The sequence below is a fragment of the Dicentrarchus labrax genome, unplaced genomic scaffold (genome assembly GCF_905237075.1).
Source record: "Dicentrarchus labrax unplaced genomic scaffold, dlabrax2021, whole genome shotgun sequence".
NCBI classification, from domain to species: domain Eukaryota; kingdom Metazoa; phylum Chordata; class Actinopteri; family Moronidae; genus Dicentrarchus; species Dicentrarchus labrax.
Window position 1 is genome coordinate 18406244 of NW_026136706.1, and position 13729 is coordinate 18419972.

Below are 13729 nucleotides of genomic sequence, written 5' to 3' on the forward strand. Positions count from 1 at the left end.
GTCTTCACACATGAGAGCAGTGTGTTCCTAATGGTATGTTATTTACGTGTGTAATACACTGCATGTATTATATGTCAAGTCCTGACCTGAATAGTGCATTGAGAGAGGGTCGTGTTAGGTTGGATTCTGACACACTAACAAACTGTAAATTCTGTTGTTCATAAACAATAATAAGCATTTGTATTTTTGTCTCCTCAAGGTGAATTAGCTGCAGATTTGTCCTTCCTGTCTTATTTTTAAACCAAACATATTTCAATGTCTTAAAATGGTGAAATGGTGAAAAATAGAAAAAGCACAAAATGTGCCACCTAAAAGTGCATAAAATAAATGCAAGATAACCCATGGTGTTAAAGAAAAATATAATAATAAAATTAATATAACATAGGTGGGGCTGGCATGTCTACACATAATCTTCTGCCTTCTTCACTTCCACACAGAGAAAGACATGGAAGCTTAAAGGGTCCAGCATGGACCTATAGGTCCAGTCAGGGAGAGAGAGGGAACACATGATCCTCCACTAATAAACCAGCTGGTGGGGAGACCAGGGAGGAACACATTTCAAAGGTGGTGGTAATGGTCTGTGTGTCAGAGCTAATAACGGAGAGGCAGAGGGATGAAGAACATCAATCAGATAGTAAAGGCAGAGATAATGTGAAGCTTTACAGCCTGCCTTTTAGTTTTTAGGTTGCTGTTTGTTTTTTTCTTGTTGCCTGACAATTCATAACACCAAAGAACAAAAAACTTTAAGCATGATCATTATTAATATAATAAACTAGCATATAATTAGTGTTATAATTAACTTAAATGACCAGTGTGTAGGATTTATCTAGGGGTGAAGTTGCAGTGTGAGGGAGAACGGTGGCTGTAAAACTCGCAAAAAACTCACCATAACTACAGTCAGTGTTTGGTTTGTCCGTTCTGGGCTTCTGTAGAAACATGGTGGAAGAAAAGAACCTCAGGGTCGCTCCCTTTGAAGATAGAAAGGGCTCATTCTAAAGTAATCAAAACACAATTCTTATTTTCAGGTGATTATACAGTAAAGAAAAAAACTATCAATATTATATTCCATTTCTGCCAATAGAGCCTCTTAAATGTTACACACTGGACCTTTAAATCCAGCCTAATAGGACGTAAAAGCAGCAGAATGTCTCTACACGCTGGGACTGAGAATGTATTGTTGAAAACAACTGCAGAATTATTTTGAAGGCAACCATAAACAGCAGAGAGACAAAAGGCTGTTTTTCTGCTTTTAGGATGGCAATATGAAAAAAAGTTAAATTACACTGGTATTATCCCTAAAAATAAAAATAATAATAATAATAATAATAGGTCTCATTTTTCAAGTTGTGTTACCAGTGTTGTCAGAGTAGCACGTGTGCCCAGTCCCATCATGTGCAGGAACCATTACAGCACCCATTATTATGCTGTTTCTTTTATAACCATTTGCTTAATACCCTGAATTTGTCACAATTTGTCCACTATAATGTAAGGTCACATAAAAAAACAATATAAATAGATAAATAAAAGATGTATGAACAAAAACAGTAATATATCTGAGGAAACACATGGCATGTGTACGCCTTTGTCTGGTCAGCATTAGGGTTATTTTATATTATACAAAAATGTAGAAGTTTATTACCTACGCTCTCTTGCCTTTTGCTGAGGTTAACCATTTGGGTTTGTGGGGTGTTGAAAACATGTTTAAGATTTGCAAAGAAGTGAGATATTTCCAAATTGATGCAAGAGTTCTTCCACTTTGCAACTTTATAGGCAAACACCAGGGCAATCTTGCAGTTCTTTATCTACTCATTCTCTAAAAATATCATGTTTGCCACAAGTCACACAAACCTTGCAGGACAGACTGAGAGCCTCCATACTTAAGTTGGGCACCAGGGCTCATGACAGCTGTTCATAATATGAGCATGCAGTCTGACTCATGGAAGCCCTTTTAACTATATGCATACTGTCAACTGGTCTGAGCACCTACTGAAATATTTACTTGTCTAACCACATAGGTATTTTTACTTTAATTGCCTCTTCTTAAGGTGTGGAACATAATCATTTCAAGCCCAAACTGAACTCAATTTGTTTACTCTGCTCCAAATTCAATCAAGTTGAATGCAAAATCCAATGTCCAGCCAGTTTGCCTGTTTATATCCCTGTTAACATAACTGCAGGATGAACTAAAACATGCAGCAGAGAGGAAAGGAAGTTAATCTCTGCAGTGAGTGAAAACAATGAAAGAGGGATGACAGTAAAGCGCTAATGACAAGGTTTATAATTTACCACTTGTGGACTGCTGTAGCCATGCTAGTCCCTTAAATTTATGTTTACAACCCTACAAATCCCTGTCCCACACGCAAATAAATGAGTGGGTGTGTAGGGCCTTTAAAAAGACCAGATGAAATCATGTTTTTTAAACAATTAAGTCAAATTTCTGTCATAATATCTGTCTAAGAGTCCAGCCAACAGCTGTTTATATCACCTGTAGATAAAGAAAATTAAACTAAATTCTTAAGATTTCTTAGTGGCTTTTGTCTACCAACAGTCAGTATGATTGGTTGAGACCCCAATGTACTTAATGTTTGCAGGTGAGGTACCACAGAGACTGCAGTCACATTTTTTTTAAATATTCCTTGGTGAATTTTTACCATTTCATTGTCCTTTTTCTGCATGTTGTGAGGTTTATTAAGGGAGAGAATAAAACAACAGCTACAAACTGGATACTTTCCATTCTGTATGTAAGAAATGAAAACTTTCACACTAGATCACTGTATTTTCTGATTGTAGCTGTAATCCCAGGCAGATGCAAAGTCGCTCTTTTAAAGTGTGTGAGTATGTTTGTGGGTGTTTGCCCTGTATGGCTTCTGTTATGTTTTGTGTTGCGTGCTGTGTTGCAAGCTAATCTGTATTTGGCACTGCTGAGGTCAAGGGGGTGTGGCGGAGGTGGTGGTTGCTGTGCTTGATCCACTCAGGAGAAAGGTCAGGGTCATACTAATCTCCTGACACATTCCCCCACTGTATTTAATAAACACATTCTGGAAAACATGACACATTAAGTTACAGGAACTCAGCCAAGCTCTTATTATCAGTTTGATATATATCAATGCAAGGGTCAAGGCCAGCTCCCAAAAAACACACAATTGTCATTACATATTTTGTTGTATGATCAATTTGCTGTCAGTCAATTTGCTGTTTCCGTACATTATGGACAGATTGTTGCACTTAAGCAGCATAATCCCCAGTGCTCTGAAGGTAATTGTAACTCTTAAATCGAGTCTCAATTTAGCAGTGTTAGCAAACAACTGATAGGATTAAAGCCCTTAAAGAGGTTCAAGTTTTGAACTTCAAAGTCCCTGAACAAGGCTCAGCGTTGACCCTAACCACACGGCACTGATGTTTTATGTGTATTTGCAAGTGAGTGATTTATGTAATGCTTCTTTTTTTTTAATCAGCTATGTGTAAACTAAACCCTCATTTACAGGTTTACAACCAGGTTTTAAAATGACATACCTATGTTTTATAAAATAAAAGAGCACAAACGGTAATGATACGCACATGAGTAATATGTGTGTGGTTTTTACATAATGTTAATTCTGTCCAAAGACTTCATGATTCTGGCAAAAATAAATGTGACAAAGCTTTCTGTATGATGTACGATGATTTATTGTGCCTACTTTCAGTAATGAATGAACACTGTTTTCTACAGATACTAAAGAAATAATTACCATTATATTAATGTTCAAAGAGGAATAGAGTTGCTGATGATGTTAGTATGTTATATAGGCCACTACAGTTTGAATGGGACTTCTTCATTTTTGGGGTATAAACCAGTTGTTATTATCAAATAACTTTTAAACTGATTTTGTAAATTAGTTTATGGTTCGTAATTTTCTTTCATCCTTACTGCCACAAAACTGCATATTCCATTAACTTATTTCCCTGTTCTGTTTAATTAAAGTATTTCACTCCAAAGTATTATAACACAAATATGGTGCTGCATGAAATGTATTTCAGTCAGACAACTCACATCTGAAATGTTTATTACAGCAGTTAGATTTTGGCGTCTCTCCCCTTTAAACCCCCTAGCCAGAGCCTACAGGTAGATGCAGGGTAGCAGTGGCATTGACAGAGCAGAGCTGGGAAATTGTGCAGCTTAAATAGACCGCCAGATTGGAAAGGTGCGCTTGGTTAGTGATGATGGAGTGTAAGGCATGTCGTGTGTGTATAGCAGTGCAGCTCGAGTTGACTGCCTGAACTAGCTCGCAGGCTTCACTCCATTAGTGAATACCTCCAAATCTAAAATGATTTCATCTTCAAAATAATTTGCACAATACTGTAACTTACTATAAAATTGACAAGCATTTGTACTAATAAGCACTAATACACAGACAACAACTAAATCCAATTTTGCATCATTGATTTGAATAAATGCAACTAAACTAGGCTTACATTTTCAATCACCACTTCAGAGAAACAAATACTGACTGTGTTAATTGCCTCTTTTGTCACAGGCAACCTTCAAAGAAACTGGTTTCAGCCACTTGTCTGAGAATGTAGCCTTCGCCCTAACTGCAGACATCTCAGCTTGGTAGCAAATGATCTTGATCGTGGTCATTAGGCCATTGCTCCCAGTTGTACCTGTCATCTGACCATTTGGCCTTTTGGTGTTGTATGGCCATGCAGTGTGACTCCCACCTGAGTGACCTTGCATTCACCGGTCAGGGGTCACAGCCTTGTTAGACATGTTTATGAAGATAGTCGAGGGTCAAGGCCTCTGTCTGGCGACAAGAGAGGAAACAAGGGATAGGATTCCGGTAATAGATGAAAGACGAGAGTGGAGATGAAAGGAGGGGTTATCTGGTTCTCTGTGGAGTGTATCGATCTGTTTGTGTTTTCATGGGGTGAACGGGTTTGTTGGCCATAGTCCCAGCAGAAGTGCTGAGGTATTGGCTGTGTCGCACTGTGGAAGTATTGGTGCAGAGGCTGCACTTAAATTCAGGGTTCAAGATAGATTTGAGGTCAGCTTCTGCTGCCTCTTGTTGGAATAATAGCCAGTGGCAGTAAAAACTAAAAACACAGAGCTTGTGAATCACCCAAATGGAGATCATGAATCGTCACTAACTTACCTACAAAGTGTGCTGATGCTGCCCTCTTGTGGCCCTTTTAAAGTACTATTAGAAATCTTCACATCACATTTGAAGCCATATGAACCATACAAATAAAAAGGAGAAATAACACCTGTCCTAAATTAATAATAATATTCTACAAATAATTTTATTGCAGAATTACAAAGTATGGGATCCGGAAAATATAAAATGTTGACGTTTTTCTGGTTGTTAATTAGTTAAGATTATTCCCACTACAATCAAGTTTGATTTATGATGGCAAATGCTGCTAACACTATATATACTTCATTGAGCAGTTCACAACCAAGCACAACACAAACAAAAACAGATCATGGTCAGTCTAGAGTAACTGCTATAACTTTAACAGTAGAAAACTTTGAATAGCTCTGAAAGGGACACAGAAACTATGTTTGGGGTCCAAGAGGTCTTCCTCCTACTGACCAAGACTGACGTTTTGTCCAAATACTGCATATTAAAGAATACACAAAACACAAACCTGTTAAGCCTTCTAAAGCATCGCAACTTGCATACATGTAGTCCTCCTCATCTGTCTGTTTTCGACTCGGATGAACAACAATGTTGTCACTCTTAACGAAAAATCAGTTTGCATTAAATCGGCAGGGATAATAACAGGAATTCACAAACAGGAACAGTCAAGTACATGAGCAAAAATAGCAAGTACATGTTACGTGTAAGTATATATACATGTGCATTTCTTTGGGATCAGAAACATTTGGTTCACGTAATGTGAGACGAGTAAATCCTTTAACACATAGCTGTATTGTTCTAACAAAGTAAAGGTATAGGGAAGGTGATGGTTTTGTCTATTTCTTTTTGTGCTTGTGCAACAATATACAGTATATGCAGACATCGCAAAACACAAACCACTTCTGAACAAGCTCAAATCCATTCATATATGTACACTCACACACACACCTACACACACACACACACACGCACGCACGCACACGCACGCACGCACACACACACACACACACACACACACACGCGCACACACACACACACACACACACACACACCAGCCAATGCTCTTTCAGTGCTGTTTTGTATGTTACTAAGGCGCTGATTGTCAGATGTTGAAAGACTGTTTTTGGATCAATGGAATCTCAGATACACTCAAGTCCGACATGTTCTCATAAATCTTATAAATAAAAATGGACTTAATAACACACAAAGAAATTCAATAATAACCTGAGGAGAGTATGTTGAACTGTGTTAGAGAGGAATGCATTATATTTACAACAGAGTGATTATTATATATTTGTGTTGGCAACGTTATGGTGATTTAGCAAATGACAAGCGTCTGTAACCAGTGGTAAGTCCCATCCTTTACATTAGCATGTTTAAACAATTTAAAAGGTGTGAAAATCTATAATAATATGTGGCTATATCTTGAATGCTTTGGTGCTGATAGGGGAAATAAAAAGGCAAACAAAATGGAACAAGGCAGATAAGTAAGAATAGCACCTGACTTACACAAACAACCCTTTCAAAATGAACACCAGTTTACCAGTTTTGGGGGGCATGTACTCAGTGCAGTGGTAAACTGGGTGCAATTCTTTGGAGACACGTTGTGATCATGTTAGTTAAGTGTTCTGCATGGAGCAAAAGGCCGCTTGGTCTCTGTGTTCTGGTTTGTAATGTTCAATCTCTGGTTCTACAAACCGCATCTCTGTCCCTCTCCTCTCACACATGCAGGGAAATAGCACCATCCCTTGAAAACAGGAAGTAAAGGCAAGTCGAGGATTTCAGCACACGCTGTATTTGCAGACTCTGATGTTGGGGTTTATGTCCTCTTCATGCACACCTGACAGCGGCTTATGTGTGTTCGGAGATTGCCGGCTTTTAGTGTTGTTGGGGAAGGTTTCCTGAAAAGGAAGGTAGAGAGAAAAACGTCAGACGTCCATCTATATATCTGTATCTATATTACCAATAATGTAAATGTGAAGGGAAAGTGATAATAGTCAAATAGTTACTGATATTAGCACTGAAATAGTAACATAACATCACGAATGGAAGCAATCAGGGACGGCTGGTATATATGGGCTAACAAGGCTAAGCCCCCCCTATCTTTTACAGTAAAGATGAAAAACTATTATTGAAAACCTTAGAACATATTGTTTTGAATTTTGGTAGAACCTAGAGCAGCAACAGCACCAAAAAGTAGCTACAGTACAGTGACCTTCGACCAATCACAGCGCAGTAGCTACAGTACAGTGACCTTCGACCAATCACAGCGCAGTAGCTACAGTACAGTGAGGCTAGTTCATAGTATGGCAGGCGTTAGCATGAACATGAACGAGGTGGATTATTTACTTTCTAATCAATTTTCAAGTCTTTGGAGGAAAAATTGGAAATACAGAGATTGGGGACACATCATCCAAATGATGTTCAAATAACACAAAAGGAAAAACGACAAAATCGTAATTTTGTGTAAAGTGGTTTCAGCTAACGGACTGGCTAACAGCCAGTGTAGCTAGGAATTCACTTTTCTGTTTCCCATGTTTGCTTTTTGGAGGAGACACGGTTTGGACCCAACAAGGAATTGTGGATTTAAAATATTTATCTGACAAAATTAGGAAACATGAATGCAGCACAAGCCACATTGGAAATAGTGTAGAGTTGTCATTGCTGGGTAAAGTGAACATCGCCTGTCAGCTTAATGAGGGTCACTGCATCCTGTACAGAGACACATCGAGCTGGTAAAGAAAAACAGGCATTCACTATCACGGACTGTGGACCGTATTACATTTTGCTGGGGACACAAGCTCGCCCTGCGGGTGTCAAATTAATCTCCCACTTCACTCCAGCAGCGACCAGTTCTTTTTTAGACAGTCAGTTAGCCGATCACCTGTCAAACACACAGGTTGAAAAGTACACGTCTAACACCACAGATTCTTTCAAAACGAGACAGGCCCTGGAGAATTTTTCGTGCTTCATATCTGAACTGCTGACCACAGATGACAATCAGCCACATCCAGATGTGGACACAGCTGCAGCCGCTGCAGCCACTGTAACGCTGCGCAGGATGTGGTGCTCTGATAATGTGTCAGTAGCCGCACAGTGCTGTGACATAATGGTCGAGAAGTCAAAGGCTCGCTTTGAGAAAGCCCGGCACTTGTTGTCTTTGCATGTGCACATTACCCAATGATTTGCAGGGAGACACTGAAAGGTGAGCTGATGGTGAGGTACAGCTGTGTGGAGTGACATGGTGATTAACCTGTTTGCGTCACAGAAAGGCCGTCGATGTGAGCAGCGTTTTAAATAAGGTATGCCCAAGCTCTGAAACAACTCTCTCTTCTACAAATAATTATTTTTGCTTTGGTTTTATAGATTTATTTCTGGTACATGGTGTTGCAAATTGTTGCTGGTACTTTGTGTACCTGTGTACATAGGAGAGAGAGAGAGAGAGAGAGAGAGAGAGAGAGAGAGAGAGAGAGAGAGATTTTTTTTTGGCATCAGGTCATTCACTTGGGTATGTCTCCCCAGTGTTGCCATAGAGCACTTGCTATGACAAAGTATACAATGTTGTTGCTGTAACTTGATGTGATGCTGCTGTTGCAGGTGTGTGACCCAAAATCACCACCAGCCGGCACTGGAAGCAATGTTTTAAGTTTCAAGCCTTTTTCGACTCTGACCACACCCAGCATCTCTGGAGGGTGTGACTGGGTGTAGTCAAATCAGCTGTGATGCACCTTTAACCACACCCAACAGTGATGTCACATTGTCCTGGAGTACACCTGTACATCACTGCAGCAACCAAAACAGAAAAAAATAGATAATCTAGCGGTGAACAGGGGAACCGATTTTATCTTACCTAAACATATCATTGTCTTCAATGGTGGCAAGCCAAAAGCTGTAGGAATTGGCGTAGTAGTTGCAGGTTCCACGACCGTGACACTCGATGAATGGAGAACTGCGGAATTCCTCCAGGCAGGAACCAGGAGAAGCCAGAGCCTGGCCTGACCCCTCAGCACCAGCACTGGTGTGCTACACGAACACACACAATGAAAATAGCTCATTAACTAAATGAAGCCCATTTAAAGACAGTTACTGTTTGATTTCTGAAATGAACAAGTTGTCCATGTGCATGTGTAAAAAGGATATTACTCTTGGGGGGGTTCTTTTCCACAGACACTGTGAATATATATATTTATATGTATGTGTGACCATCTATCACTGCATTACACACCGACCCCTCCCCCAGCTTTTGGTTTCGGTTTGTAATCCCAAGATTTCTGACACATTTCTGGCGATGCCTCTGGGTTACTGTACGTAAGGAAGAACTGATGGTACTGTTAGGAGAGCAGACTGCAAATTTGATCATTTGTCTTACCATAACAAAGGAGTAGCCAATCCATAGAGAGTCCCAGCCGCGAGGGCATTGTGGGATCATGATGGTTTGACTGTGAACTGCTATCACCATGGCTGGGGCTTCACACACAGCACACCTGTACACACACACGAGAGGAGCACAGTATGTGAGTGTCAAATTACTATCATATATACCCAAAATCAAACAGTGTGGATAGAAATGCTGACATACCTGCTGATGTAAGGTTTGATGTTTTGACCAGTGATAGGTTCCATGGTCATGGACATGGGCTCAGGGGAGGTGAGCCAGTAGGAGTAGTCATTACGAGAGGCAAAGTTGCACACGTTGTTGATGTTACAGAACAGGAAGGGCATGGGGCTGAACTTCCTTAGACAGCTGCCTGCTGTACCTAAAACACAGATCAAAGAGACATACCAATCTTTAACTTCATGCATTCTTCCTCTTTTTCTCCATATCATATTGCTTTGGTCTTTCTTTATTTCTTTGTTCCTTTGTTCCTTTCTTTCTTTCTTTCTTTCTTTCTTTCTTTCTTTCTCATATTGTGTTTCTCACCTAAGTCCTGTCCATGAGAGCGTTCATTGCCTTGTACGTAGAGCAAAGAATAGCCATCATATATGGGCGAGGTTCCCTCAGGACAAGATGGAATCTCTACCGTTTGGCTGTGACGGGTTACCAGGAACCCATGATTCATGGAGGAGGGGCCGGGATGACCCACTTGACCTGGAACACCGTCAGGTCCTGGGGGGCCAGGGAATCCTCTGGGTCCTAAAGACATCGAGAAATTAATAAGTTATGACAGTGACAACACAGCAGCTTTTACCTTCCGTTTCAGTGAGCCTCTCACCCTGAGGCCCAGGGAGGCCAGGTTCTCCTTTTGCTCCAGCCTGACCATGATATCCAGGAAGGCCATCTTCGCCTTTTGGCCCTTGAATACCTGTCACACCTGAGAGAAAATAACAACAACGATGATGCACTTTGGAAAACTGGAAAGATAGGTGACCAGGAGAAAATTACATGATAGCGCACATTTTTATGAAAAACATCACCTTGCAGTCCTTTTTGTCCAGGGAGCCCTTGTGGTCCCTGGGGTCCCGGTAATCCTTGAATACCTGGGAAACCAATGTCTCCTTTGATGAAGGTGTGGGGGCCCGGGGCACCAGGAGGGCCATCATTGCCTGTAATATACAGCATGTTTAGAAGACATTTTCCACTTGCTTTGATTTTATTGAGGCCAATTTATAAGATTACTAGAGACATGAGCACTAACCAATTCTAGCGAGTGAGAGAAATATTTTTGTAAGTATTAACTTTGAAGGTTTCCCCCCTCTTCTTTACCCTTTTCTCCTGGGAATCCTCTGTCTCCGAATTCTCCTTTGGATCCAATGTCCCCGAGATTACCCTTTAAACCTAGGGTTTGTATTAAAAAATAGTGTTTTTCAATTATTATTTGAATAAGAACACATCTTTCCTCTCATATTTGCATTGAAATATGATGTCTTTTACACATGAATGCGCACGCACACACACACACACACACACAGTTATAGACTATCACATAGTAAGTACTCACCTGGGAAGCCAGGGACACCTTGCAGTCCCCTCTCGCCCTTCTGTCCATCGATACCCGGAAGGCCAGATTGTCCCTGTAATAAACACACATGACTATCACTCATCAGAATGCATATCAACTAGTGCATATCATATACAGCTGAAGTCATGGAAAACAGCGTTGTGACATACGGGAAGTCCAGGAACTCCAGGATCACCCTTGTGTCCTGACTCTCCCTGGAAACCAGGTTGACCCTGGTCTCCTTTATCTCCCTTTTGTCCATCTCTGCCTGGTACACCAGCAGGTCCTGGTGATCCTGGGGATCCTGTTTTAAGAAGATAAGAAGAACGCATAATACAAAACATAATACAATATATAGTATTCTATTAAAAATACTTTTCACTTGTAACAGTGGCTCTATAAAGTACCACATTTTGGCAACAGGTCCTCATACACGTATTGATAGCATGTCATGTATATGGCATACCTGCTTCTCCAGGTTGTCCTAGTTCTCCCCTGTCTCCCTTAGGACCTTCTAGAGAGATACCTTGGAGACCCCTTTCTCCTGGCTCACCCTGGGGTCCCTGTAAACCTGGATGTCCTTTGTCGCCTTTGATACCAGGGACACCTGGATGACCTGGAGTGCCAGGGAACCCAGGACTACCTTTGTCACCTGGAGAGGGAAAGACCAGAAGGCCAGACGATGAAACTCTGTTTGGCTCCAGCGATTGAGGGATTATATCAATGGAAGAGCTCTAACCTTTGCTACCAAGTACTCCAGGTGAGCCAGGAAAACCTCGGCCAGGTAAACCTGCAGAGAAGGACAGATAAAAAGTACATTACAAGCAGTTTGCGTAATTGTAAATAATTGGATTTGTAATGAGGCACTTGCAGAATAAAAAAATAACTACACCTAAAATGTATGTGCAGTTATTAGTTTATACTACATTTGGAAAAGGCACTGCTATATGAACCCCTGATTGTAGCACTCAACTCACTCACTACTCAAGTAGGAGTTTGTGGCTTCAAGTATTTATTTTCCAAAAAATCAATCAGAACATAAATCCAAGTATTTAAATGTGTGTGTGGTGTTTGTGCTTGAGAGGGTTTGGGTGAAATTTAAAGGGTCCCAAGTCAGAGTGATCCTGTAGGATATATCACGCTGGAGACTCATTACACTACTACAACACTTTCAACAAACAAGTGTAGTCTCCTCCTAACTCCCCTGACACTAACCAGGGAGTCCTTTCTCTCCTGAGGATCCAGGGATGCCATCCACTCCAGGCTCTCCCTTCTCTCCAGAAGGACCAGGAGGTCCCTGCAAGCCGCCTTCACCTGGAAGAGAACAAGTGAACACACAATTTGTTTGTTTTCTAGCAAGACTAAATAAGCAGTTGCTTGAGACAGGTGTATTTGATATGTGCACCTTTCCCTGAGCTTCTATAGCTCTTGGTGGAAAAAGGTAGCAGTTTTCTCATAATTTATCCACAGAAATGGATTTGGGGTGATACTTGATAGCAACTGCAGAATTATACTTTATTTTATAGTGGCTAGTTCAAAAGGGAACAGTTCGGGAGCTTTGAGAAGTGACAAGTAGTGTATTTGTCAACACTACCCTTATAGCTCTTTTTTCCATACAAAGACGAATCAAACAAGGTTAAGGCTGTCTTTGGGAAGTTAATGGTGTATCCAACCTTTATACAAAAGAATGAAATTCTGTGATTAATATGAGGGGATTTGTCTGCGTAACTGATCAAATAATCCTGTTACAGTACTTACCAGGCCGACCGTCACGACCAGGTTCTCCTGCAGACCCTGGCAACCCAGGGGTACCCTTCTCACCTGGTCTACCTGGCTGACCTGTACAACGCACACCACAATAAGAACTAACATGAAATATCAACAGGTTTGATTGCTATAGCTGGTGTTGTAGACAAATAGGATGAATGCGACAACACAGACTGAAATCTGACCTGGATACCCGATGCTTCCTTTTTCTCCTTTGGATCCTTGCAGTCCTGGTTTGCCAGACATACCCTCATGACCCCTCAGACCCTTGTCTCCTGGTGGTCCTGGGAATCCTGGCTGGCCTGTCTGACCCTGTGAGAGGAGAGTAGAGGAATGGCGAGGAATGCTAAGAAAAGACAGGCACTGTAGGTACTGATGATTACTGAAAGAAACAAAGATAATATATATGCCAGTAAAACGTTTCCATTTGAATCTCTGTTGGGTGTCTGTTTAATTTCTTTAATCTCAACAATTCAATCTTATCCATAGGTTTTATTACATTAGAAACGTATAGTGGTTATTTGGCAGTTACTATTTTTACAGTGGAGTTATACCCGGACAGAGAGATAGAGACAGAAACAAAGTCTGTGGATCACATTACAATCAAAACAAATAGTGAGAATTTTCTGCTCCAGAAATATTAAAACCATATGTCAAAATCATTGAAATCAGAGTTGACAAAGTTACACACTCTTGCACCTTTGACTCTTTCCAAGAAAGTGTTTTATCCTTTAATGGATTACCTTTTCTCCCGGATATCCCGGGATCCCAATACCTGGGTCACCAGCTATCCCCTTCTCTCCTTTCTGCCCATCTGTGCCTCTGAATCCAGGATGTCCTGATGTACCAATATCTCCTTTAGTACCTTTTGGACCAGCCGGACCTACACAAACATACACACAAGCA

The 13729-nt window shown here is 40.8% G+C and overlaps 1 protein-coding gene across 1 annotated transcript in view; it reads right to left on the minus strand.

Moving 5' to 3' along the window:
- Positions 1-5247: 5247 nt before the first annotated feature.
- The window catches only part of col4a1 (collagen, type IV, alpha 1), a 42067-nt gene continuing 33585 nt past the window's right edge, over positions 5248-13729 (minus strand). The window contains exons 37-52 of the mRNA XM_051403477.1: positions 13567-13706; positions 13009-13135; positions 12815-12895; positions 12272-12370; positions 11796-11846; positions 11523-11708; positions 11227-11360; positions 11057-11129; positions 10822-10893; positions 10533-10661; positions 10331-10429; positions 10039-10251; positions 9697-9874; positions 9487-9601; positions 8968-9140; positions 5248-7018 (exon numbers count right to left, since the gene is read on the minus strand). Of these exons, the coding sequence (XP_051259437.1) occupies positions 6937-7018; positions 8968-9140; positions 9487-9601; positions 9697-9874; positions 10039-10251; positions 10331-10429; positions 10533-10661; positions 10822-10893; positions 11057-11129; positions 11227-11360; positions 11523-11708; positions 11796-11846; positions 12272-12370; positions 12815-12895; positions 13009-13135; positions 13567-13706 (1952 nt within the window). The 3' untranslated portion in view covers positions 5248-6936. The remainder of the gene's footprint in view (positions 7019-8967; positions 9141-9486; positions 9602-9696; positions 9875-10038; positions 10252-10330; positions 10430-10532; positions 10662-10821; positions 10894-11056; positions 11130-11226; positions 11361-11522; positions 11709-11795; positions 11847-12271; positions 12371-12814; positions 12896-13008; positions 13136-13566; positions 13707-13729) is intronic.